Raw genomic sequence first — 27,550 nt, 5'->3', positions numbered from 1 at the left:
ACAATACACTAAATAGGCTGCATGGAGCCAAGTCTACTAAAAATCCCCAAGTACCCAATCTTTCCAGTGCAAACCAGATAATTATTTTTGATGGTTTTTTTGCATCCAAGAAAGAGATTACCTCTGCATCTTTTGCATACTTAACTGTCCTCAACAGGTCTCTTAAAGAGGAGATTAATCAAACTTTCTGAAAGCCCAAGTAAATTAAATTTATTTCCCATATATTTCTGGCATACTGTCTGTCAGAAAAATATAAACAGACACAGCATTTTTTTTGTCCTCTAAGATGTGGTTTATTCTACATCATTCTAAAATCATGCTTCTCTCTCTACTCATGGCAAAATGGGGCTTCCTGGTGTTTGTTCCAGATCAAAAGCATTTGTTAAAGATACAAAATACTTTCAAACAGGAATAAACTGGAAAATAATTTTCAACAAAAATATCCCTGTCTCTAAAATCCATCTTTAAAGATGTCTGAACAAAGACCATAAAATTGCGTATAAATACCTTTTGCATCTTATCTAGATGGCTTCCTGACATGTTTTTTCCTAGGCCTTATATTCCAACTTCAGTAATCATTTTTAACTTCATTCCTGTTTTGAATGAGTTGAGCAGTACTGGTTTTCCAGCTGTTACTACTCATCTTGGTGCATCAATATAAAAAGCTTCCCCTCAGGCCATTCAGCTTTTCAGCCAGTCTTCCAGAGACCCAAACAGCAACAGCCCGTGGGTTCCTGAGATGATGCTTTGAGTTACCTCACAAAGCTCTGCAGTATTGTCATCACCATTCCTGCTTGTGCCTTTTCTAAGACAGATGGCAAAACGATGTCATCTGAAAAACTATTACAGTTTAGAGGTTTTCAGAGCAACTGTGAAGCTAAAATTAATCCTAGCTCAACTTGTAAGAGGGCAATTAAAGTAAAATTATCTCAGCAAGCTGCTGCAGGAATTGAAATTACTTCTAAAAAGCAATGACAATTTAATTTTGAAATTCAGCTTTACATAAAAAAGGCACATTCTTCATATATAAGTTAAATGGCGATGAAAGTATTCTTTATTTAGCCTTCAAATCCTATGTCACCTAATTCCTATTGCTGCCTCACCCTTTAAAAGGTGCTGTATTAAAAACAGATGATTTGGCATGAAGCAGCACTTTCTCCAGGGAAGGTGTCACAGTGTGCATGTGGAATGTGCTGCTGCACACCATGACCTGCACATTGGAGTGTGTGCACAAAAAGTGATGCTTTTCTTGTCTCCTCAATATATCCAATGTCTGGAGCTTATGTAAACTCACCACTTTGGAGCTACCAAATGCTTTGCACATAAGCATTTAAGTCATTAACAAATATGTTAAATATGACAAATATGACCTTTGATTAGAAAATAAATAGATGTAAGAGATCAGTGGATTTATGAAAGATTCTGGATGCATTTCTTTAAGTGTAACTACATCATAAAAATTTACACCATCAAGAGATAGTCATGTTTGGCATTACAACTCTGGTTTACTCAAACATCAAATAGATAAAGCATCTTATATTGAAATACCAAGTTAATATCCATCCTTCATTGGAATTTGATTTTAAGGCAAGATGATCCTACTGCCCATAACCAGCTTAATAACCCCACAAAGGATTTTTATTCAACCACTACATAGCAGATGGGATTAAGAACTCTATTCCCAATTAATTCCTGATTTAGGAAATCTGCATTATAGGATATACAATTTTTACAATACATTTCCCTGTTGTTCATTTTTTTCCTCTGAACTTTTTTTTTTACATAAAATCTTTTATATACAATGCACACACCACTGTCAAGTTTAATGCTTAAACATACAAGAAATGCATTTGGCAAATCTGAAGGCAGAACACACACAAAATTCACAGCTCCAACGTTCCTAATGAGAAAGGCTTTAGTACAAAGCATGCCACTTACTTCCCATCTGTGTCTGATGCAGCTGCATAGTGCAGAGGTGTACAACCCCTCTCATCAAGGTCATTCACACTAGCTCCAGATCCCACAAGGGCAAACAGGCACTGATAATTACAATTGGCAGCAGCATAATGGAGTGGAGTTCTTTAGTACACATTTAAATAAAAAGTACAATGGTAAATAACAGCAAAATAATATTATAGAGACAGAAAAAGCAAAATAAAGTGAAACTTAAATCCTCCTTACATTTTTAAATAAGTATTTGTGGTGAAGAATGCATCATTACAGTACTAAGAATGGGGCTATTTTCTACAGACCACTTAACAATGCTGAACAATATACAGCATATTTATTTGACAGCCAAAATATTAACAAACTTCATATTAAAGGAAGCTTAAAGTGAATTTTCTTGTGTAAACTTAGAGGGAAATCTGGTTTATGTTAGAAATACTTTTTTCTGTTAGATAATTTTAAGCCACGTGGAAAAATATGGACAAATCAAAAACTGAACAACAACTAAATATAGCACGAATAAAATACAACAATTGCACAAACAGACATTTATATTAAACAAATCACAATTGTGCCTGAGAGAAAAACATTATTATTTATTTTTATCTATACTGACACAGCGAAGGCACTAATATATCTTGACTTCTTGTAACAAAATCATGAAATATTACTACTGATGTATAATCTCAGAGAAAAGTCATCCCAGCTTGAAATACATAAACAATCTCTAAATATGCCAGTTTAGCTAAAATTTTAAAAAGACCAATATGACTCAGAATTCCATTTTCTATTTTTAAAAAGAGACTGCTGCTATAAATATCTTGATTTTGAGGAGACAGGCTCTTTCCTCTCCCTTAAAATTTCTTTTTCCTATTTCTCTCCATTTTAAACCAATATTTTCCATCTGCAGAAAAAATTGCTCTATACAACATAAATGTTAAACCAAAATCCAAACCAAACCAAAAGGAAATCCCCAGTTTCAATGACAAAAGTTGTGACAGAGAGTTGTTTCTTTCTCAGGAAATAATGGAAGTGGAATTTAAAGCAAAATACAATTTGGACCCATAACTTTTTCTTTAAGTCCTGCTCCTGCTTTTCACATCCCAGAAAATCATATTTTCCATTATGTGATGTGAGATTTTACATGAGTACTGATCCTGCCATCTAAACTTAAATAATCCTATCCTAAAAATAGAAATTAATATCATTCCAAAAGAGTTCAGAGCTCAAACAGGGAAACAGAAAGGGATGGATATCATGAAAGGGAAAAAGTGAAGCAGTTATAATAAAATACTGGGTATTTTAATAAAAGATCTTAGAAACAGACACAGATTTATAGATTTGACTAATACATTATTTGGAAAACATTAGTAATGTCCTTGGAAGAGAGCAATTTAAACACATTAAATCCATGTTATAAGGAAAAAAGGTCATAAAATTACAGTTGAATGGGAAATTCATTCTTTAAAAATAAGACTAAACACCTACCTAACAAAACAGGGTTACAAAATATGTTTGTGACTTTTGAGAACATATGCTGAAACATAGTTTATTAGTGACATCATATCATTAAAAAACATTTAAACTGGGACACAGACTTGGACACATATCAATAAGCTGCCACTGCAATACTTTTAACAGCCCTTTCCAACATAAAAATCTGGAATATCTTACCTTCCAAATCTGTCCTTTTTGTTGAAGTCTGCACCAGTATTTAGCAGAAGATTTAGGCACTCCAAATTCCTATTAAATTAATACATTATTACTTGTGATTGCAAACTTTATTTCCTTAATATTGGCCTCTACAAATATCAGAACTGCTACACAGGTACATCTCATATGTTAGTTTTAATGGAACTGAACTATAATGTGGAATTTTTGGTATATACATTTCTGTATTCAAAATAGATTCCATAATTTCTGGACCAAATAAAGAATATAAATTATTTCAAGACCACATATATAAATTTAATTGATACCAAATGGCATGCATAAAGCACATAAATATGAACCTAATGCAATTAAAAATTCAAATCTTATAAACAAACAAAAAATAACACCTGCATGTCACATGCTTTTGCTACCAGGATTCCAGCACAGAGGCAAGATTTTACTGCATATTTTTTAAGGCCAGATGTAAGTTGAGACATATATATTTTACTTTTTAGCCTAATCAATTTTCAATAAAATATAATCATCATAATAGATGTGCTGTATTGTTTATTGTTTAAACACTATTTTTGGTAACTTTGCTAAACTGGAGATGAGTGAGGGAATGTGTCACAAATTCTTTGGTTTTTATATGAAAAGATAACATTTTAACCTTTCTCACTTGTAACAAGGATGTATCTAGCAAAGACTTTTGACTTAGAATGATTACTTAACAGTATTACTTAAGCAACATTCAAACAGAAAAAATAAAATATCAATATTATGGAGTTCTTGTGTCCCACAAAGTGTATCATGAAATTTATTACCCAAATCTTCCAGGCAATTTTGAGTTTCTGCTATAGAAAACCTACAATACAATAACAATAATCAATAATCAATGTGGATCACAACTCAAGTGATGAGCAAGTAGTTCTGACTACTTCATCCACCTATACTCTGGAATTTAATTATTGCTTTTAGTTTATTTATATTGACCTTGTATTTATGGATTTGGTAAAAACAAATTTTCCAAAGCTGCTGTTCTCTATCTCATGTCCCACAGTGATCTGAGGTGGGCACGCCATCATGAATGCTGTAAATTCTAAAAATTTTATCATCATCCGTGGGAATTAAAAAAAAAAAAAAAAAAAAGAATCAGTTCATCCCCAAACATAAAGCTATGGTAAGGCTGGTGATACTTGGACACTGTACACCAGCAATGACTTATTAAGTTGAACAGTTAATTAATTTTTTCTTTGCAGATAGACTCCATCTTGAAGTTATTTTCATGTTTACATAAGTTCCAAGGAGAGAGGGCAGGAAAAACAATAGAAAGGAGACAATAGAAAAAAAAGAACAAAAATGACCAGAAATTGAAAAAGAAACACTGAATATGAAAGCATGGATGTTTTTTTACACACCCTCCAGCTGCAGCTGCATGAAGACAAGTCCTGCCAAAGTCATCTGGTGTGTCAATGTCAAAACCTACAAAGCAAATATTTTGTAAAATCAGTATGTAACATCACCTTTCACGAAACTGCTGTCATCTGCTGTTAAGAGAAATGCTTGCTAAGCAAACCTAACAGCTATTTGCAAAAGAGCACTCAAGCATTAAAAAATACTTAATTTGAAACATGCCCTTGCTATTTACAATGTTTTGAAAAACAGGCATTTAAATAAAACTGAAACAGGTAAGGTAAAAGAAAAATAGCTGCACTGAGGCTGTGTTCTTTCTCATTCTACTTACCTGCTAATATTTTAGTGCCTTTTACTACTGAATATAAGATATATGCAAGTTATATGAAAATTTAAGAATACACTAGAATTTATCATTGTTGTGCAGAGATTATTAATTTTTTGGGACGTCAGGATTATAAAATATAGGAGCTACTTAAATTTTATCCCTGAGTTCAGTGATTTAGTCCCAAAGAAAGAACTTTAGAGAGTTGGAGTGATGGCTGCAAATAGCAGTCAATTACAGAGGAGCTCTTTACAGAACACTGTAGTTTTCTCTTTCCAAAAAGACTTAGCTGTGGAACTTGAAATCCAAGACCACAAGCTTTTACTGGGTAATTCTATATCTAACCATGTATTTTGACAGAAAGATTACTGTTTAAATCAGGTTTCAAAGCTACATTTTTGGTTTGAGAAAACTACTATTCTCTCATGAGAGTTTTGCTCTTGTGTAATGTAATTTATTTACTAGATCTGCAGCTGAAGTACCTGGGAATGTTGGCTTTTCTTTTTTCCTTTTAAGAACTGTTCAACAACAATAGATAATGAACAACACAAGACCTGTTATTCAAGAACACTATTATTTGAAGACTGTTTTCCTATTCAATATCCCCTAGAAGAGGTTTTGTATGCACCACCATGCTCTTACCCATTACAATAGTGAATGTTCTATACCAAATAATTTAGGAGAGTTTATTAGTTTGGTTTGAAGAACAACCTTTGATGCCTTTCCACATCCCTAAGTTGCTTGTCTACCATCACTATCTACTTGAATGTCATTCAGTACTGGAACAAGGCAGATTAGTGAGATTTTGTTAAGATTTGCACAGGAATATTAATTAATTTAAAAATCAGAGATCTTTAATTTACACAAAAGAGACATCTCCCAACCCCAAATGGAGACTTGCTCTGCACATACCAATCCCCATACCAAGAGCACATCCTGAAAGCTCTAAGCAGTATCTAGTCTTTCTAGCCTGAAGGCTGACTCTTATCTGCTTCAGGCTAGATTTGCATCCAAGTTTCCTCAGTTTGTGAAAAAGCCACAGCAATCACTTGCAAGTCCTCCACATGATTTCCTTTGTCATACTGAAACTCCAGTAAGGGCACAGCCAGCTCCATAGCACGTGTTGGAAGGAGAAAGAGCCACTATCCCTCATTTTGAACACATCCAATTGAAATATTCAATATAAGTATTGGACAGCTCTTTCCTGAGGTGAATCCTCACAAGTTTGCCCATGGCAGGACAGTAAATAAAAAGCCTTACCAGTAGGTAGCTTTAGTTATAATCCTCTAGTTCGTCTCCCAGGCTTCCCTAACAAACAGCATAAAGCTGGAGAAACATCTTCTTACTGTTTTCCCTAACTCTTTCCTCCCCAGTTATCTTTTTTCAAAAAAACATTAAGTGTCTTCAGATTAATACAGAACCATTTAGTTTATTCTTATTCCTCTTCTGCTCCAGAAGCTTCATTTGGATAAACTGACTTTCTCAGAATTGCAATGGTTCAAAGAGCTCATAATTCACATAAGACTCTGGCCAATAAGAGAAGTAATGACCTTCCAACATCCACATCTTCAGGGAAGAGTCAAACATCAAAAGAAAAGTGCAGTTTGCATTGCATTTGATAAACAACACAATACCAATGCAACAGTTTCTTAATATATCAGTCCACAGAGTCTTCAGAGCTATTAGGTGCCCAGTACAGGAATAGACAGGAAAAGACTGATCTGTTTTAAGCTAAAGACATCATGGATTAGAAATTGGATGCTCCATGAAGCAATAAAAAAGATTATCAGTCTTTCTCCTCAAGTTTCATTATGGTCTAAACCAGTCATCCCACCTCTATGGCCAACTTGAAATGCACAAACACAATATTAAAGAAATGATAAATGTATTATTAAAATTTGGATTAATTTTTTTAAACTTATGTCTCCAAAACTTTGCATTCACTTTAACTATGGACTGCCCATTAAAAAACAAGCATTGACCCCAAGGTACTAGTAAACTAGAAGGATTTCTATGTATCACTAAACTAAAATTTAATTAAAAGCTATTCTGTGAAATAAAAAATTAAGTAAAAAGCACCTTGCAAAAATTTAAAAGAGTATCCTACCTGATGAGAGGAGCTTTCTGCAGCAGTCTGAAAATCCACTTAATGCTGCCAAATGGAGAGGAAACATCCCATGTATACCCCGCCTAAGATACACCATAATCAGGCATCACAGTTTCATTACAATTAAAATAAAACAAACATGATTGTGTGCCAAAGTGCACATGCATGGTGGCTTCAGTAAATCACCTAATTAGAATACTGAGCTAACTTCACATCTTAAACACTTCCTTCCAAGCTATCAGCATGCATTATCAGTGCAACAGCCTATTAAAGCTTTCAGAGTTTTATTTCAAATACATTACAGAAAACTCCATTTCTCTTTGTTTTGGTACAAATTGTGATGTACTGACTGGCTACTTAAAAGTACAATACAATATAATAAAGTATTTCCTATTGCAAATTGATGATATTAAAAATTGTATGAGTTCAGTTAACTTCATAAATACACTTCTAAACTATGTCAGCTTGCAATCATGTCAGTAAAGTTACCTACTTTGCAGTGTCAGCACCACTCGTAATCAGAGTGTTGATTAATAGCTCATGGCCATATCTAGCTGCTATGTGCAAAGGGGTATTTCCATTCTTATCTTCACAGTCTATTTCAGCTCCTATAATAAAGAGGATTAATTAGTAAGGGTATATGTAGGCACACAAATACTTTATTAGAAAAATAGCACTGATGATCATTCAAGCAATGTTATTGTCAGTGATTGACTAGTTTGGATTTTAAACCTATATAGATTTCAGTAGTCGAGAAAAGCATTTTATTATGTAACAAACTCTCTACAACCTGGGTTATGGAAAACAAATATATATATATATTCCTACATGCTGAAAAATAAATGGTTTACCAGTGTAACTTATCAAAATTTATAAACAATATGCCAGACTCCACTATTATTACTAGACACTGGACAGACATCTGCCCAGTATTTCAGACTCAGCATGTTGTTACCAATACAAAAGGATGAAAACATCCAAACTGGAAAGCTGATGAAAAAAATACTCCCTCTCCCTTATTACCATTTTGAATGATGGTTTGGGATCTTGAAAATCTACCATGGATTGCTGTCATGTGCAAAGGTGTTTTTCCATCTTTACTCTGGAAAAGAAAAAAAAATAAATCCCATGTTTACTTATGGCCAGTAATGGCAATTAATCAGAACTGACAAAAAAACCCAAAAAAAACAAAAACAAAGAGGACATTTCTTCTTTTCTCTCTATACTCCATCCTTTAAATAATTTCTACGTTCTTTTGCCAGACAGATGCTGGCAATGACAAATCAGCATGACATGGCAAGCTTTCCACAAGAGCTTCCCTTAGTCACTCTTCCAGCTGCAAGTGACAACTCAGGGATACCCACTCACTCACACTTATGTCCTTAAGATAAAAACTCTCAAGAGGATGATTACAGCACACAATTTCAGAAACAAGCCTATGTTAAACTCCTTCCCTTCCCAAGGCTGAAACAAAACAATATTTTAAGTTTTTTTTCTTGAAAGAAAGTAGGTGTATTTATTAGAGAGGTTTACACATTATATTAGAAGACAACACATTACAAAGCTCATGTGTTTCCTGGGAATTTTTGTAAAGTGATGGTTGCAAGCAATTTATCATAAAACACAAGTAATCCTAGGATAGAACTATTAAACCCTACTAGGTACTATACATTGCTAGTTATTTGAAATGCACATCTTAAATGTGCACTTAGTCATTCACCCAGTAAAGACACCCTAGAAACCGGCCAACAGGGAAACTTCAGGTTTTAACAGCTCAGTCTCAATGCACTTACAAACCTATTTTTTCTGTTGCTATTTGGAACAATTTTCCACTTCTACTTATTACAGGTAATGGGAAAGCTTTACGGAAGAAAAACATTCAACACATGCACTCAAAAAATCTGTGTTCACAAAACACAAAGTTAAATTAGACAAAGATGTCAGGGAAATATATGATATGAACATATGTATTGAAATATCACAAACTGCTGATCATATGCAAAAGTGTCTTCCCATCTTTACTCTCCCTTTGGCACCAAATAGACATAGTACTATGGATGTGGTACTAAAAGTCTGCTGGAGACCTTTTTAGAGATGGATATGGAATTTTTCATTGTGTCACTGCCCTGAGCAGCATAACAGTGCAATTATGTGAAACACTGTCTTCTCAGACCTTCATAAAGAAATAAAATACTTGCTAAGGAAAGTCAAGTTATCTCCAGATCTTCCAGATTTCTTTGACCATAAATAACTAAAAAAGACAATATCCACATATCCATAGGAGATGCAAATAAACACAGAAAATTGGGTTGGAATTCTCCTGACAAATTAGACAATCAATTTTAATTCTGTCATTGGAAGCCTTAAGAAAAAGCCAGATGAACACACCATAAGTGACAACTTCCACAGGCAACCTCTATGCTCCAATTTTCTTTCCTCTTTCTCCCTACAGTTTAGTTCTCGCCTCTTAATCCAGTCATTAACAGCCTCTGTGTCCTATTGCTTTCAAACAACTGTTAGACATCTGTTGACTTTTTCACCCCTCACTTCTATCCTTCTTTAACCTGAAGAATCTGTAGAATCTATTAATTTAAAGAAAAATTATCATATAAAATAAGCTTACTGAAGTAACAGACAGAAGAATTTCAGGGCTCAGATAAAAGTAGCCCACAGTATTTCTGGCTTAGGATAAATCTGTATCTCAAAGGAAAGCTAATGAAGAGGATGAAGATGGAGCTGAAAAAATATAGATCTAATGATGCACTTTACAAAAACATAGGAATAACCTAAGGTGACAATATTAGAAACTGAAGAGCACTGCTGTTAACTGAGAACCCCCACAAGAAAACTTTTAGTGAGATCTTGTAAAGAACAGCAAAATAAGCTGCAGAATATTTTTCCACTTATGATTGAAAAAACACAGTACAATCAATAAGAGATTTTTAGATTTACTTTGTTCAAATTTACTTAAAAATGCATTTAACATAGATTTCTAAGACAAGGATTTTATGAGAGTGCCTCTCTCGTGTCTAACAGTCTCAGGTTCCTTTCCAGCCTAGGAATAACACAACATGCAATTGTCTATCAACATATAAACACAGAACAGGTAAAACATTAAAAGAAGACAATTCCCACCTTGAAGCTGAACTGCTAAGTATAGATTCATTCAGAATTCCCTTCTAAGACACTATCACTAGAAAAGGATATATAGGACTAGAACCAGTAGCAATGAAATATCAAGGCTCTATTAGCAAATCAGTATTTCCTGAGATGCCAGGAGATTGGACTACAGAAGCAGGGAGATATCTTGTAAACCTTGCTTCCATTTCCTTTTCTTTATGTCTTTAAGGTTTTCTCTCTAAATATCAAGCTAACTACAACTGTATGATTTAATGAGATGAGGCAGAATCACAGCACATGACAGGGGACAGATATGGGTTACTGATAACTTTTGTTGTCTTCACTGAAACTCAGCTAAATGTGGTAATAGGAAAGAAATCACCCAAATCTCCTCTATCATTAGAGAAAATGCATCCACAAAATACTTAGATCATAGCAAATTTGCTATGAACAGTAATTGCTATCAGACAGAAATAATACACAGCACAAGGTGTCTTATTGAGTGATTACTCACATAATAACTGTAGCCAGACTACTGAGCTTCACTGAGGGAGAGGAAATGTGGGTCTATCACATCACAGCATTCCTCTAAAAGAAATCTCCCCCCTAGCAAAAATTCTCATGTTCTTGTACCATCAATGGAAGTAAAAAACTTTTTCTATTTAGGTCACTGAATTTTCAAGCAGCAATGGGGTCCATAAAACAATTAATACTGTCCCATTACATGCTTATTTGAATGTGTTCTTCCATGCATGGAAATCCTGAATAGTGAGGAGGGAGTGCTGCAGTAACGAGCAATACTTAATAAGATTCACTGTTCTACAGTGGATACTGACAAGGCTATGAAAAAAAATAGGAAGTTATGTCCAGAGGTGATAAAAAACATATAACATATTTCTACTGTTCTATTATCTTCTGCTACATAATCCCTTCTTGAGATGAGGCCAGCACTCACAGATGCACAAGAACTTCCCCTCTATCTGCCATCAAGAGTAAGAGTGCTTCCCCTTTGCTCTCCCCACTAAGTCATCCACAGCAGGAAGCGATTTAATAGGACTGTCAAGTCTGCATCTAAATTACCATCCAATCCACTCTCTTACCTCTAACATCACAGGAACAGTTGCACATGGGAGGAAATGATTGAATCAGCTTACACAAGCAACATAATTATGATGAAAGATAGATCTTACAGCAATTTTAAAAAATACTTTGAACTCCAGCCTCACTATTTGGAAAATGAACAGGCTTTGTTTCAATAAACATTTAGTAAGGACACCCTAATCTCATCTCATTTTAAATCCACAATTCATTCTTAGTTACACAAGATATTCTGGGGTTTTTTTAGGGATTGTTCTCCTGATTAAATCCAAGCTTTATCTTTATAGGCCTTTCCAGGGAAGTAGAAGTTGACTTAGTAATTATTTTCTTTTGCTTCAGTTCTTGCAGTTTTCCACAGTGCAAGTGCTAAGTTTTCATATGCAAAGTAAGGCTGTTCACGCCTTCAGGTACAAATTTACAGGCCAAATTCAGTCATACTGGTATAAATCCAGAGAAATGCTACTAACAATTACAACAGGAACACCTTGATGAGGAAACCAGGGATAAATGCTGTTTTCCAGCTATAATTGCTTAAAATCCCTACGCAGCCCTAATTGCTTAATTTTGCCCTTAAGAATTTTGATAAGTGCAAAATCAATACATTTACAACCGGCCCATTGTTAAAGCTAATGCTGTTTTTGAAATGGAGCCCTGCCCACTTCTTTATTCTACATCAGAAATATGCACAAAATCATGAAACCTTGCAGCCCTGAATTTAGAACAGCAATTCTTGGCTTGTTAATATTTATCATAGAAGAGTTTGGGTTCAAAGGGACCTTAAAGATCATCTTGTTCCAACCCTTCTAGCATGGGTAGAGTTCCACTTGACTAAGCTGCTCAAAGCCCCATCCAACCTGGCATTGAACACTTTCAGGGATGGGATAACCTGTTCCAGTGCCTCACCACCTTCACAGTAAAGAATTTCTTAGTAATATCTAATCTAACCCTACCCTCAAAGTCTGAAGCTATTTCCTCATGTCCTGTAACTCAATGCCCTTGCACTAAATCCCTCTTCAGCTCTGCTGTAGGCCCCCTTCAGGTACTGGAAGGTGCTATAAACTCTTCTCCATTCTTATTTGTGTGAGTAATACACAAATACAATCAATAGTGTATTTAACATTGTGGGATTATTTGCATGGTAGATCACACTCTACTGAAAAATTATGTTCCAAAAATGTAGGACAAAAGTCAGCCAGCACTGCAACACTGAACACTCAGTCATATGCACCCTGGGACATTATGCAGAGCAAAAAGCTGGCAACAAAAATAAATGGACTGTGACCTGGATATTTTAGGACAAGTTGGCAATAAACCCTGTAACACAGCTCCTTACTTTTGCAGGGCACTTTGGTGATGAAGTTTTCCACAACTGAGTTATTTTCATTAAATGAGCTGCACATCTAAATATATGTAACAGTGAGTAGGAACATACCTTTAGCATTTTTCCACATCAAAGAGCTTATTTTTAAACTACTCCCAAATTTTCAGTTGGCTATGAGTTTTGTACTAACCATAGATATAAAATGGCATTTCGGAATTAGTTAGCTGACAATCAGCTTGAATCACTGTAAAAAAATCACTGGTTTACATGAAGTGAACCACAAATCCTAAGATTTTTAACAGAAATATCAGCTACTTTAACATTCACCTCCTGCACAGATTGTGCTGAAATTTAAGCAGAAACCTATTAAGCAGATTTCTTTTCCATTTATTCTTTCAAGAAATTAAGCAAAAGATAATTCTCTTCATACTACAGTTCAGGCAACCAGACATTTTGCCATAAGGAACCTTGGACTCTTCATTCCATGTAACCATTTACCACTACCCTCAGCTAAACCTGGCAAGACACCAGACACTGACACTAAATATTTCTGAACTCAGTTAAGTTTTCATTACTAGAGTAAAAATCAACATAATACACACCAGAAGGTCTTACATCTTTCTCACACATCTCAAGACCTTACCCTACACATTGGAGAAGAAAATAGAAGATATAGGTTATAGTCTCCTTTGAAGCTTGCTTGTTTTAACTTCTGCCCTCAACAAGCCTGTAATCTAAGGAATATTCTGTAGTCCAAGACTTGTGATCAGAGATGCAAAAATGTATATTGACTCTGCTCACACAATTTTGCAGGAGTAATTAAAACACCAGCTGTTTAAGACTCTCTATTGGCCTGATCTATTTATATTTGTATTTTTAACACACTCTTCCCAAATCATCCTGACTGATTAGATCCTAAGATCATACATTATCATCTCTTCAACTGCTCCAGCAATTAGCCAGGTCATACACATTTCACTGAAATATCCTTGATTTTCCTCACATTATTTATTTATAAGAAAAATATGTACTTTTGCATTTTCTTCAAATTATTTGCTCTTACTTATATAACTAGACTAGGGAAAACAAAGCATGCAGAATTCTGACATTTAAATGCAATTGAGATTGACCAGACAATATTATCATTTTTCTTCATCCTTTTAGGCTATATAATAAATCCCACTGAGATTTCTAGAATTCAGATCAAGTTTCTTGAGGTGACATATTGGCTCACTTTTACTGTAGTACTTTACAAATACTCCATCCATGAGAGAGAACCTCTCCATGTTATCAAAACAAGTATTTTTGAAAACACTACCTCTGATAAAGATGTACAGCATTTTCAAGGGTGAATGAATGGCTTTGGATACACCTACCTTTATATTTACATCTGCTCCATTGCAGACCAAGAGCTCTAAACACAAGGCTCCATGTGTTGATGCAGCAGCAAAGTGCAAAGGTGTAAACCCCTTCTCATTCACTTGATTGACATTAGCACCACAGTCTATGAGTTCATTCACTACAACATCTTGCCCATTGTAACAAGCTACATGGAGAGGAGTATTTCCATAGGCATTTGGCTCATTCATCTAGAAGAGAAAAGAAAAAAAACAAGATTATTTAGCAGGCAAAAAGCTGTACTTAATGCAGCATTTAATTCTAACAAAATAAAAATCTCATGTCATGAGATTATATTTTGGAACTCTTCAAAACCAGAAATTAAAAGCAAGGTTTGGATATGCATTTTGATTGAGATCTGTGTCCTGGGGAAGAGTATGATTGCTTTACAAGCAAGCCAACCTCCTCCAATTGTCTCCACAACAGTTTCCTGTATGCAACTTAAGAGAACCCACACATGCCAAAAATATCCACTGTGGCAATTTGCACAGATACTACACACAAAGCATAGCACAGACCTCTATAAAACAGAATTTCAAGTTTTCATTAAAAACAGAGGTCAAAGAGCCTTTGTGTGTGTGTGTGTGTGTGCACATATAGAAACAGAATTTCTTGTATACAACATGACACTGAATTCTGATCTACTTCTCAATGTAGAGCTTGAGTTGCAATCCCCAGCCTTGCAAGACTAAGATTGTGATTCACAATGTAGATACCTTACACAGTTTCACAGTTTACTGTTAACACATTTTCTACAGGCAGGTACAGTAGAACGTTTTAATTTATTTTGCATTTCAGTATTAATATTGTCTCACTGCACTATTGAAGTTTGTCACAATTTTTACTATTATCTAAAATTTATGTCATGTAGGAAATTCAGTTCCATGTATATTTTACCAGTTGAGGCAAAAGCATTTAATTTCCTGCACTTCAAAAATTATTGTGTGGCAAAGCTAGGATCGGAATTCCTACTTCCTGACTTTCAGTCCAATGAATTAAAAGCAAGAAATATCAAATAAACAAAAAGCCCTACTAAATACACATTTCTTTTCAAATTATTGTGCAAAATCTGCAAGGCTCTTAAGGAGGTTTACTTTTAATGCAGAAATGGAGGTTTAGAAAAGAAAAAGTTTCATTTCCAGAGATGTCCCTTCACATACTTTCATTATATCCTAACCTATCCCTAAATAAACAATGTGCTACTAACAAGAGCATTTCAAACAATTAAAAAATATTTCCCATTTAACTTTATTTTTCCTTACATCGACTCCAAGATCCAGAAGATATTTGACTACACTAATCATCCCACTAGATGCTGCAGCATGTAAGGGTGTGTATGACTTCTTGTCTTTGCATGTCACTTCAGCTGTGTGGGTCACGAGTAATTTCACAACTTCAATATGACCTAAAATGATAATGACAAATAAAATGAAGCATTGTATTTTATTAACCAATACAGGCTTGCAAACTTAATTCTACAATAGTTATAATATGATCAAGACATTATTCCTTTGTACCTAACAAGGAAAACAAAGAATTGTTCTTGTTTCTCTAAACCTATTATGAACTATAAAAGCAACATAAAATAATCATATCCACAAACCCCACCCAACAATCATAACATTTACACTATAAAAATGAATTTGTTTACTCAAAACACAATCCTGTGTCCTGCTTAAAAAGAAGCTTTTTTTTTGAAGACTTGAGAACTAGAGGCGAGTAACTTTATGATTATTAAATATTTACCACAAATTTACATTAACTTGAGAGTCAATGAGACTATCAATCTTCCACCATCACCCCAATTCCATTAATACTTTTAAATCCCAGGCAGAAACGTTGAAAAATTGATGCACACGTGAAAAGAAGAAAATATTCTACTTTTACTCAAAAATATATCCCCCCGATCCAGCCCTCTTTACCCACAAAGCATCTAAAATGTTAAGCCATATCATACAGGATTTAGTAAAGCTGCATTTTTAAGACTGACTCAGATTGTCTTTGAGGAACTGCAGTAATTTAAAAGCATCAACTGCTCTCCTAAGACAATGGAAGGAGAGTAAGAATAAGAGTTGGGATAATGAGGAAGGCATGGCATGGGGGAAGTTCCAGGTGATAAAGAGAAGAGTGGGCAGGGGGCCCACCCTGAAGTGGTGGGCAGTGCTCTCACTGCCAGCTTTGGGCCAGGGACCCCAACACCAACATCCACCCCTGCTAGAGAGACAGAAGCACAGAAGATATAGAAAGCAGTGAAAGGAATAGAGACAGTGAACAGAACACTAGCAGAAAAAACTTCAAAGAGAAGATAAAAAGCCAAAAAAACCCCCCCTGACCTGCATTGAAAAGGCAAACAGCAATCAGTGGAAGACTCTCAAACAGAAGAGCAAGGTACTTGATGTGAGAAGTGCTGCAGAGAGATCCCTGTGCACCAGTGAGGGCAACACCAGCACACAGGATTGTGAATCCATTTCAGCTGCAGCTTTGCAGCTGGACAGCAATGGAGCCGGGGGAAAAGCAGGAAGGAAGCAAAACAATGGATATAACCCTAGAAAGTTATTTATAGCAGAGTGACGAAAAGAATGACTTTTTTATTTTATGGTCAGTTTTACATGGTGGAAAAGTTTTTAAGGTTTTCTCCAAACAATTGGAGCAATGTACAATGGCTCTAAATTGTGAGAGAGAATGTCATAATTATTTTTACTTTCTAAAGCTTTTTCTTTGCTATTGTCTTCAAGGAAATTTAGGTAGATTGACATCAGTTAAATTACATTTTTTCTGCCCAAACACTGTTCATTAATAGAGTTCCCTGCAAATAGCCTACAAAATAGCACTGATTAAAATTGGAATAAATGTAGCTTATCTGCAAAATACAAGAATTCTCTCATGTAGGCAAGCATGAGACAGAAGGTGTCTCTGGCCTCTCATTGACACTTGTCAGTTCTCTGAAATTTCATGTACAAGTTTCATTCAACAAAATTTTTCAAATAACCACATTCAATAAGGTGGCTGGACAGACTGTCACAGACATTGCTTTGCAGATATAAGCACATTAAAAACAGTAATGCAAAATATTGACAGAACATTAGATCAATAATGAAGATTGTTCTTAACTTCCAGGGTTTTTAAGTACTGGTATCAATACCTGAAGTGCAATCTCACCCCGTTTCAAATATTAAATAAGAGCATTACTGCTGTGATGATCACTTTGTAATTGAATGGCATATTCAATTCTTTTTAAGTCTGATAAAAGGCAAGGAAGAACACTACTCTGACAGTATTGCCAGAGCATTGATCAAGACCATGAGGACAACAATTATCCACTCCTGGCATAAGAAGGGTGAGGCAAGAATTTGTAGATTCAGAGATGAAATATTCTTTGAAAATACAATCCCCAAGGACAATGTTATGATCCTCTGTTTCAGGTGCCCTTATAATTATCTGCTTACTTTTTATTTAGCATTTCTGCAAAAATTTTCACTTGTGACTAGACTTACTGACTAGAAAACATAGCTCCTCCTTTTTAAAGAACAAAACTACTTACCTTGCTTTTCTTTTTCCAACAATTTGACTTTCCTCACCACAAATACACATTTACAAGGCAATTTGAGCTATACTATTAATGTTTTTTGGCAGACACAGTTGACCTTAATGCTTACAATGAAAATATTTTTTCCTAGAAATATGTCAAACCACTAAATATGAGACATTTTTTTATTACTACAATATTAACCAACCGAAAATGTACATACCCATATATGCTGCCCAATGTATAGCTCGTCTGTCTTTCTTGTCAAATGCATTAATATTGGCCCCTCTAGACAACAGTAAGCTGACCATCTGAGATAAAGAAAAACAATACAAATCTTCTACTCATAATGGAAAAAACTTTGCTTCAACAGAGAAAGCCATGGAAGAAAACAAACATTTATGCTTTTTCAAAGGATTTAAATGTGTTGGGTTTTGAATATTCCATAAGTTTGAAAAAACTAGCTGTCACAATGAAGTGATTGTAAGGAACACAAAACTTGATGTCAACAAAAACACTTCTCAGTTAAATATTGTAAAGCCATGAAATCTCTTAAATCTTCAGGTTATTACTAAGGGACTAATGAGTCAGAGCTTATTGCATATATTTCTTCTAAATTGCATTGACAACATACTCCCTATGTTCACTATTTACTCAACAATAAAATAACCTGGCTTTTCCATTTTGAATTTACCTGTTACTAATTTAACTCCACTTAATTTGACAAATTTGCTTCTGTCATAAGAAAAGTGAATACTTTTAGTGTATAAACTTTCAATTAAATGATGTAACATTTATTTTCCACAACTTTTCTGCATACAGACACATATGGAAAACAAATTCAAATACAAAATGGGGGTTGAGAATTTTTGAGGGAATGGAGGAGAAATGGTTTTAAACTCAATAATGAAACATCAAAAACATCTGCAAGGGACAGAATGACGAGTGGAAGATAAGAAAATTAACTTTTACCTCAACGTGTCCACTGAAGGCTGCATGATGCAATGCAGTTCTGCCTGCTCGATCAGACACATTTACATTGCTTAGGAGAGGCACCAAAGCTTCAGCACACTTCACAGCTTTGTTTGCAGCTGCTATGTGTAGGGGTGTCTGCCAGTTTTTATCACGAGCATTGACATCTGCTGAATGTTTTAACAACACCTGAACAGCATCCTGGAAGCATTTACAAAAAAACCAAGCCACTTAGTAAAGATCAGAAATTACAGCCTTGGATTTAAGGACAGTGCAAAACAACTCTTTATAATTTGTTCATTTGCAAACACAATCTTTGGGACACATTAGGATTTGTACTTTATCGTAAATCCAAACCTGTGGATGTTCTCAAGGAAGTGAATAATATAACCAAATCAACCATTTCCAGGTCTTTTATCCAGTTCCTTAAGTCACTTGGAAAATTGTTTTGCCATCCCAACTGATTTCCAAAGTTTAATAACTATCCTAGGATATCTTCCATTAGTGGAATCCTCAGCCAAGGATTAGTGAAGTACTATGAACCGATAATGAATTTCCATCAATCTGCCAAGCAAAGTTTTTTAACTGTCCAAGTCTACAAATGGCAAAAGTTGAGATTATTAAATGTACATTTAGAGAACCACAAATGCACAGTCACAGAACAGTTTCAACATATACCGTTGCAAAACTCCTGAAAACCGTTTTAAAAGATTGCACTGAATTCCATCTTTCAAAATGATTGTTCATTTCCTTTTGTTAGAAGTACAAGCTGTGAAAACTTGACAAATAAGATTGTAATTCTTACAGCAAGATAAACAAATCCCATTAAAATATGCGCACACAACTAGAATGCATAAAAAAATAAACATGTTGGCAGTATCAACACAATGATGAATATTGCATTTTGCATCAGCTGTGTGACCTTCCCACCATTCACTAATTGCTTCTGGTGACTGCCAACTCAGTCACTGAGCACACAAATAATTGATTACCACTTTGAATTTCAAACATGTTACCACAAATTATTACTAGAGATTCTGAATTACACTGTGGTACGATAGCAAGGTCTATGGGCAGAATGCTAAGTCACTATTGATCCTATTTATATTAGAATAAATCATATTTAAAATGCTGAAATTTTTCATACTGTCAATAAAAAAAGAAGATAGGAACACACAGAAAAGTGAAAAGACTGCCTTGCAGGCTTGTAATTTAATGAGAAAACTGAATAGGTCTTCTCTGAGAAACTGAAGCAGATGTAGTACTTTAAAAAACTAATTATCTAATAATCTTTTTTAACCCAAATATTAAGAAATACCATATCAGAACAGCTGTTACCCCTTTTGCAGAAGGAAGCATCACAATATTAGTATAAAAATAATGAATCTCATTTTTATGTGCATTTGCATTAATGAATTTCATGACTGAATCTACTTGGGGTTTCTTTTTTTTTTTTTTTTTTTTTTCCATTTGCAACATACAGCAGGCAAACACAAATAAAAATGTGACTGTCTTGACATGAAGCTGCCGGAATTTGTGCAGCTGACAGCTAAATCCATAATTCCAGCTATTTTTTTAGGTTTCAATGTCCTTGTTTAATGGCAGCTTTCCTTACTTCAAGAGTCCAGATGTTTTACTGAAATCATTATCCAGTATTTCACTACAGCTTTTCATACAATGCCCCAAACCCATATAGGTCTGTCAGCTAGCAAACAGTGCCTACATGTACCAGGCCTGTATATTGCTCCCATGACTCAGTGTGTTTATAAACACAGAATTCTGACAAGTGTCTATCAGGTGTCTGACTGGTTTACTTCTATTGTTTGCCTCTGATTAATACTTTGTTTAAAACCTTCCATATTTAAAAAAACATCCATGACCATGGTTGCATTTCTTGAAGTTATCATTTAAACCCAGTGTGTGTGCAGCACTCCTCTGCCTCTGCAAGCATTACTGATGTGGAGAGCTTTTATTGTTTCTGAGCTCTGAAGAATGCAGCATTTGGTGCTTTGGTCAGCTCCCAGAGGAGCAGACTAAAAATATCTCAAGAACAAATAGCATTTGGGAATAAGGCGCCAGTGAAGATTCATTTTCAAATACTGTTTTTTTGAATAACATGATCTCTACATAACTTTGCTATTAATGCTAGTGACAAAATACTGCAATTTATCCAGGGAATTAAAAAGAAAAAACTGAAACAAGGCTTGTTTTGATAGCTCATGGATCAAACACTTGAAGTTCAATGCTTGTCAAAACTAAAATATTCAATTCTATCTTCCCAAACAAAAATTTACTAATAAAAACCTTTATTTGAAACGTACTGAAATGAGCATCAGTTTGATCCAGGATCTCAAAGGAGATAGTTTTGCATAAACTCTTCCACATAACAAGCTCAGCATTTCTCTGTTTGTTTTGATCTTTCACAGGCATTTAAATTTTTTATTAGGACAAAAACCACAGAGAAACAATGACCAAGTAATTACTTGCATTATGATACTCTCACAACTGTATAACTGGTAGACTTCAAGAAACAGTCTACACTCCACTTAAAAATTTTAAAGTGATATTCAATACTAATAGTTAATGACTTATAAAAAAAGACACTGGCAGGCTATTAATAAGACCATTTATTTCTTCAATGCCTGAACACACAAGCATGTAAAAAAAAAGAAGTAATGCAAAGACTGTGCTGCAAAAAAATCTTAATTCATCTGTCCTTGCCTCATGCTGAACCATTCTGGTTACCTTAGGAGAAGTAAACTGGACTTGAGAACACTGCATGCAGAGTCCTCTGCTAAGGAAGTCAGACAGCCAAGCTGAGAACTCAAAGTTTTAGTTTTCCTCCTTCCTTACTGCTTAAGCAATAGATACACATATATACATACCCTCAAAAGGCCAGAAAAAAACATTGCAAAAACGTTCTGCAATTCCAAGCATTCAGAGAAGCTTCACTTTTTAAAAAACGAACAACAGCCAGAAGATAATTTGAGATGTCTTCTTTTAACATGAAATAGTCAAAAATGAGCAACATACCTCACTACAAGATGCTACAGCTCTGTGTAAAGGAGTCAACCATTTGCTGTCTTTGGCATTAACTCTAGCTCCTGTAACCAAAAAAAAAAAGCAACAGAAATGTAAGATATTTACAGAACGACAAATATTTACAAGAACAGAGATAGAACTATTTATTTATTCTAGTAAAATAAATTTACTTATTCTAGGTACTTCTTCACATTTTTCATGCAAAAAATGAAAACAAATCGTTTCTCCAGCTGAAGTCAACCCTTTGAGGAAATTCTTTTAACACTGTACCAAGAAGATTCTTCCACACCAAAATATACTCATATTTTTACACTAGGTCATCCTCTATAATCTTTTGCCCTTCCAAAGCCACATAAAAGGCTGCTGTGTAGGAAAGATGGAACTCCTTGCCTTCACACAGCAACAAAAATCTCAGTTTCTCATTATAGCCGAAATTCTCTATGAAAATACAGAAAGAGGCTGCATTTATTCCCCACACCTACAGTTTCCTTGTGGTTGCCATGTCTGATGGACAGGTATATAGAATGAGGATGATTCTTCTACTGGGACTTTGGGAACAAATCTTCACTACTCCAGCAGGTCACCCAGCCCATCCCAGGACCCACTGGTCCTCCCTTCATGAGAGAGACTAACAGCCACACCTCTCTACTTCTGAAAGCACACTCAAGGAACAGCTGTCCCTGCCCCAGGAAATAAAGCTGCACAAACATCTCTAAGGGACTCAAGCCTGGGTTTGGATTTTAATTTTTTTCTTAATAATAAAAGGAAAGAAGGATTTGGGAACTTCTTTCCCCCGAAGGAAGCAGCTGAACTACAGCTTAACTTCCAGTGAACTCCAACAAACAAGAAAACTTAATTATTAAATTTAATAATTTAATATCTTACTGTTACACACACATACATATAGAACCTTGTAGGATATTTATACCCTGATTGAAAACTTATCAAAAAACTTATCTTAATTTCGAAACTTTTGAGATTCTACAGAGATGGCTTAGACAAAATCTTACATTTTTTAAAAAAAGAGTTCAGAAATACTGCTGGAAAGAATAATACAGTAACATGAATGCTACATGACCACAGCTGATTAACATCCCAAGCTAAAAATAATACTGGTGTGTCAGAACCAACTGCAGTTTTCTCTGTGCAAAGAACAGAACAGGATGAAAGGCCAGTAAGACACAAGATGCCAAAAAAGTGGCTCAAGTGGTCAAGTCAGGATATTCAACTGACAGACTGGGTATTTTGATCCAAGATCTGCACCAGTCAAGAAGTCTCTTCCAGCCTACCTGATCAAGAAAAACAGCAGTGCATACAAAATCATGGTTTTATACACCAAGCAACCCAAATATCTGAAGTCAATTCTCTTGTTTCTAATCAATCCATGCCTTTCAGTCATAAGAACAGAACACAGAAGCTGATGCAGGATTCAAACTTCCAGTGTGATCCTAGATCCTCCATGCACTGGACAGAGACTGAAGTCTAACTGCTGGCTAAAATTTCAGAGATTTCCATCTTTCCTTATCTAAATTTCTGAACAGGATGTTATCCAATATTCCTAAGTGCAAAAGTTTTTGAAAAATAAGACTAACAAAGAGGAAAGGAAGTCCAAGCCCATTTGAAGAAAACCTGCACAGTCTAACAAAAGTTTAGGAGATACCACAAGTATCTGCTTTTGTCACACATCCTAAGGACCCAGTGGTGCACTGCAACACACCATGTGCCACTGTACTATGTCAAGTGTGGCATAGAACTCAAGCAAAGAATCTGAGTATTCCAGAAGTCATTAGAAATGCCTGAAGATTTTTGGCAGTCCTTCCCAAAAGGCAGTAAGTGATGAATAACATCACAAATATAATGAAATAACAACTGGTAAGTGAGAATGTAATCAATTTATTTCAAAAGTATCTATAATTCTTGATTATTTTCCAAGTGATTGTTGGCCACACCTTGTTCTTGGCAGATGAGACAAAAAAGAGCCAAAATTTTACTCCAAGCTCCACTTGACTTCACATCCAGTCAAGAACCAAAAAACAGAGACTTTTATAGTCTGATTTCTATCTCTAACTTTAAGATACAAATGTCTTTAAAGCATTTGAAAGAACCTGAGTTACTAAGTCATTAATTACTATCCTGATTTTCCTGAGGAAAATGCATTTGCAAGTCTTGGGATCAAGTCATATCCATCTAGGTAATGATGCCCAAGGTAGAAAAATCAACGTGCCCATTAGAAAAGAAGAAATGCACACTTCCATTACAAAAAAGCAGCAGTTACCTAAGCTCTAGCTCAAAGTGAAAATGTGCTTAAAGTCCAAGCAGTGTATATGTGCTCAGATTTTATTGACATTTCTGGTACTTCTAACACACAGCCTAAAATCTGCACCAGAAGAGAGAAGGAAGAAATAAATACAAAAAGATACTGTACAAAAGGTTTTCACAATGATAAGTTAATCACAGTTGCTAAGACTAAAAGAAAAGAATATGTGAAAGTAAGAAAGAAAATCAGCATTAGCCAGAGAAATGTCTAAGGAAATTTGAAGTTATATCTAAAAGCAACATGGTCCTTTTAAAAGGACAAAAGTCAACATAGCAAATGGACCACATTCCATAAGTGGTCTTCCACCCAAAGAAACAAGGATGCCTAGGTCTAGCACATTAGAACAGTGTGAAATACAGATACAAAATAAGCTAACTTTTCAAATACACAAAAAATTGCACATTCTCTGACACAGGAAAAGTCAATGTTGACTTTTGATAACAAATTTGAATATCTGATGGACTTAAGAAAGAACCACCAAGCTTGTTTTTCCCTTCCACAACTAAAACTCTTATTAAAGAAGTTGCAAAATTGTTGTATTGAAAGATTTTTAGCAATAATCAGAATAAATATACTACCAAAACCACATATGCATTATTAATGTGGGGATTGGGAGATCTACAGCTTTAGATACATTAAACAAAATAACATTTTTAAATTAATGGGAGATACTTAGTCCTTAAATTTCTCCAAGAAGCCATGCTGAAGAGAATCATTTAAATTTCATAAAGGAGCTTTTCCAAACAGCCTTGTATCTGAGGATATAATCCTCCTCTAGGCTGTTCTTTACTGCTGATGATTTGGGGAAAATGTCACTGTTGTGCCTTGACCCTTCCCTTCATGGGCTCCCTCCAACCCCTCACAGTCCTACCATGCAACAGTGAGAGAGTTTACAGCCTTGATCATCTGAGGGAAAGCTCTACTCCAGAACACTGCAAATAAATGTAACAAAAATGTATTACACCCTACTGAGCAACTTTTGCTTTAAGTTATTGCTTCACAGAGAGTCTGAACACGTGTACGTGTATAACCACTGCACAGCACTGCCAGTGCAATACTATCCCTGTGAAGCTCAACCTGCTGACATGTTAACCAGGGCATTTCTCACATTTCAAATGCCAGCTATGAGCAGTTTGCTCTTTCAAAGCACACTACAGTGTATCTTAATTCCCTGTGTGCAAAACAAAAAAAACAGAACAAAAAACAACCCTAACAAATTGCTATTCTCCCCTCTCCCTGCCTCTGTCCCTTGGATCTTCCAGACTTCAAAGGCTTGGTCTTGACATGTTTATTAAAACTTCTCATTTGTTTACTGTAAAATTTCTTATATTTAAATTCTTGTAATGCCATAGAGTTTGCAGGGAAAGGATTAGGGTGCTTGTCAGAGCAATCACAATGTTGGAACTCAAATATTCAACTTGAACTTAAGAACCAATCCTGTAAATAACCCTCCCCTAAAAAGCACCTTCCAAACAAAGCAAATTATTCTTCCATGTTGGTGCACTAAGTCAAAACATTAAAACAAGATCACCCCTTTCATCACTAATTTTGCTAGTGCAGCCCAGCAAGTTTACACATCTAGGCAAATACAAAAGCAGCACTCTTGCTCTGCAAAAGATGGAGTAAGGGGAGGGAATGAGAGAGAAGAATTACATAATTTTCTTCCCTCGTCCCTGAATCTTACATCTCGTCTTGCCAAGTTGGATTCACAAGACTGACAATTAGAAAGACAAGTTTTATTTAATAAATAAAGTACAAAAGCTACTGAAAAGCTCTGTGATGCTTGCTTGTAGCAATTTATGTTTCAAGAGACACATCTTCTAATTGAATATATGCACTGACTTACAGAGTGGTCCTGGAGGGTTTAATTCTACCAGTCCACATGTGGCATTTCCATACTTAAATGTGCTATTAGCCACCAATTCCTGGGCATGTTTCTGCACACTTCTTGGTGCCTACATCCTTACACCCCAGTAAGAACTAGCATCTCAACCATCTCTTAGAAAGATAGATAAGGAATGACTGGGCAGGAAATGCTGCAAGGAACAGCCACACATCTCTTCACTCATAAAATGCCACTCAACTCTTACACTGCCCTGTCTCACACCACCTCTGTGTTCCACTCACAAAAACTCTGGCTGTGACACTCCTCCACAGCTCCTCTGCACCAGAACTCTTCCAATTTGGAAATGTCCTCAGAAGACTAATGAATGCAGTGGCTGAATTACTTATGCGTCACTAGTTGGAAATAGATAAAGAAATACAACAGAACTGACAAGACATTTTCATCTCTGTTCACAGTGCTGACTTAAGTACTCAACTGCCTTCCACTGTTCTGTTTGCAGTCTGTATTTTTAGACTCTCAAGGATGGTATTTTCCTTTGTTATTGTACAAGACGTGCTAGTGACTGAGCAATATCATAACATAAGCAAAGAAAGCAAAAGTGTTTTCATTCAATTATGCAATACAGACACCCAATGTGAGGTATTTGAAGCTCTGAAATGTCTATTTAGGAGAAAAAGATGTAAATAAGATCTTGATAGAGTGCATTTAAGAAAGTAACAAACCTTGTCTTAAAAACTAGTATCCTGAAATAATTTTAGATATTATCTTTTGAGAAATTAGGAAGATCTCAGGTATAAATCACTGAGAGTAACCACTAGTCCTACCATAATGAGATTCTACTTAATTATTCTCCTAACAGCTAGTAATAGTTTAATAGTTCAGAACTTCTTCCTTTTGAATGGTCCACTTTTTTATCTAGAGACAATGACCTTGGAAATTCTCAGACTATACTGAGGAAAAAACGGAGATGAAAACCTTTCCTTGGATAGAAAAATATGCAAACAGTTAGGAGGAGATACAGAAGTTTTTAAAGAAGATTTGAGATACAAATTGAAATAATCAATAATAGAAATTGAGTGTAATTTACTGTTGAAAACTTGGATACTTGGAAAATCATTGCTGCAAAAATAACGAGTAAGGCCTTATGGAGAGAAAGTTTTTTGCTATTTAGAAGCTAAATGCATAGCAGAAGATCTATAGAATAGTGAAAAAATCCAAGAGGAACAGGTCTGGAATCTTCTGTCCAGACAGAATGACACTTCAAGAACAGTTTTATTTTTGTTTCTTAAGAAATGAAAAAAACCCACTCCCAAATCCCAAAACAACCACCCCAAAAAAAATACACATGGAGACACACTGGCCAGAAAAGGGAGGAAAACCACAATCAAGTTGAAGCTATCCTTCCAGGATTTCACTGATTTGTCAACATAAGCCAATTTCCTTTAGAATTTTAGTTTCTGCTGCA

At 35.2% G+C, this 27,550-nt stretch overlaps 1 protein-coding gene across 2 annotated transcripts in view; it reads right to left on the bottom strand.

The window, feature by feature from the left end:
- ANKRD28 (ankyrin repeat domain 28) overlaps positions 1-27,550 on the bottom strand; it is a 116,047-nt gene that overhangs the window by 18,792 nt on the left and 69,705 nt on the right. For both annotated transcript variants that reach the window (XM_079300147.1, XM_079300146.1), the window contains exons 4-14: positions 21,914-21,984; positions 18,881-19,081; positions 18,132-18,219; positions 15,645-15,787; positions 14,361-14,573; positions 8,469-8,547; positions 7,939-8,053; positions 7,446-7,528; positions 5,019-5,082; positions 3,622-3,690; positions 1,939-2,079 (exon numbers count right to left, since the gene is read on the bottom strand). In XM_079300147.1, coding sequence (XP_079156273.1) covers positions 1,939-2,079; positions 3,622-3,690; positions 5,019-5,082; positions 7,446-7,528; positions 7,939-8,053; positions 8,469-8,547; positions 14,361-14,573; positions 15,645-15,787; positions 18,132-18,219; positions 18,881-19,081; positions 21,914-21,984 — 1,267 coding nt within the window. The remainder of the gene's footprint in view (positions 1-1,938; positions 2,080-3,621; positions 3,691-5,018; positions 5,083-7,445; positions 7,529-7,938; positions 8,054-8,468; positions 8,548-14,360; positions 14,574-15,644; positions 15,788-18,131; positions 18,220-18,880; positions 19,082-21,913; positions 21,985-27,550) is intronic.

Source organism: Erithacus rubecula (assembly GCF_903797595.1).
Source record: "Erithacus rubecula genome assembly, chromosome: 3".
NCBI classification, from domain to species: domain Eukaryota; kingdom Metazoa; phylum Chordata; class Aves; order Passeriformes; family Muscicapidae; genus Erithacus; species Erithacus rubecula.
This window is presented reverse-complemented; position numbering and strand designations above follow the sequence as displayed.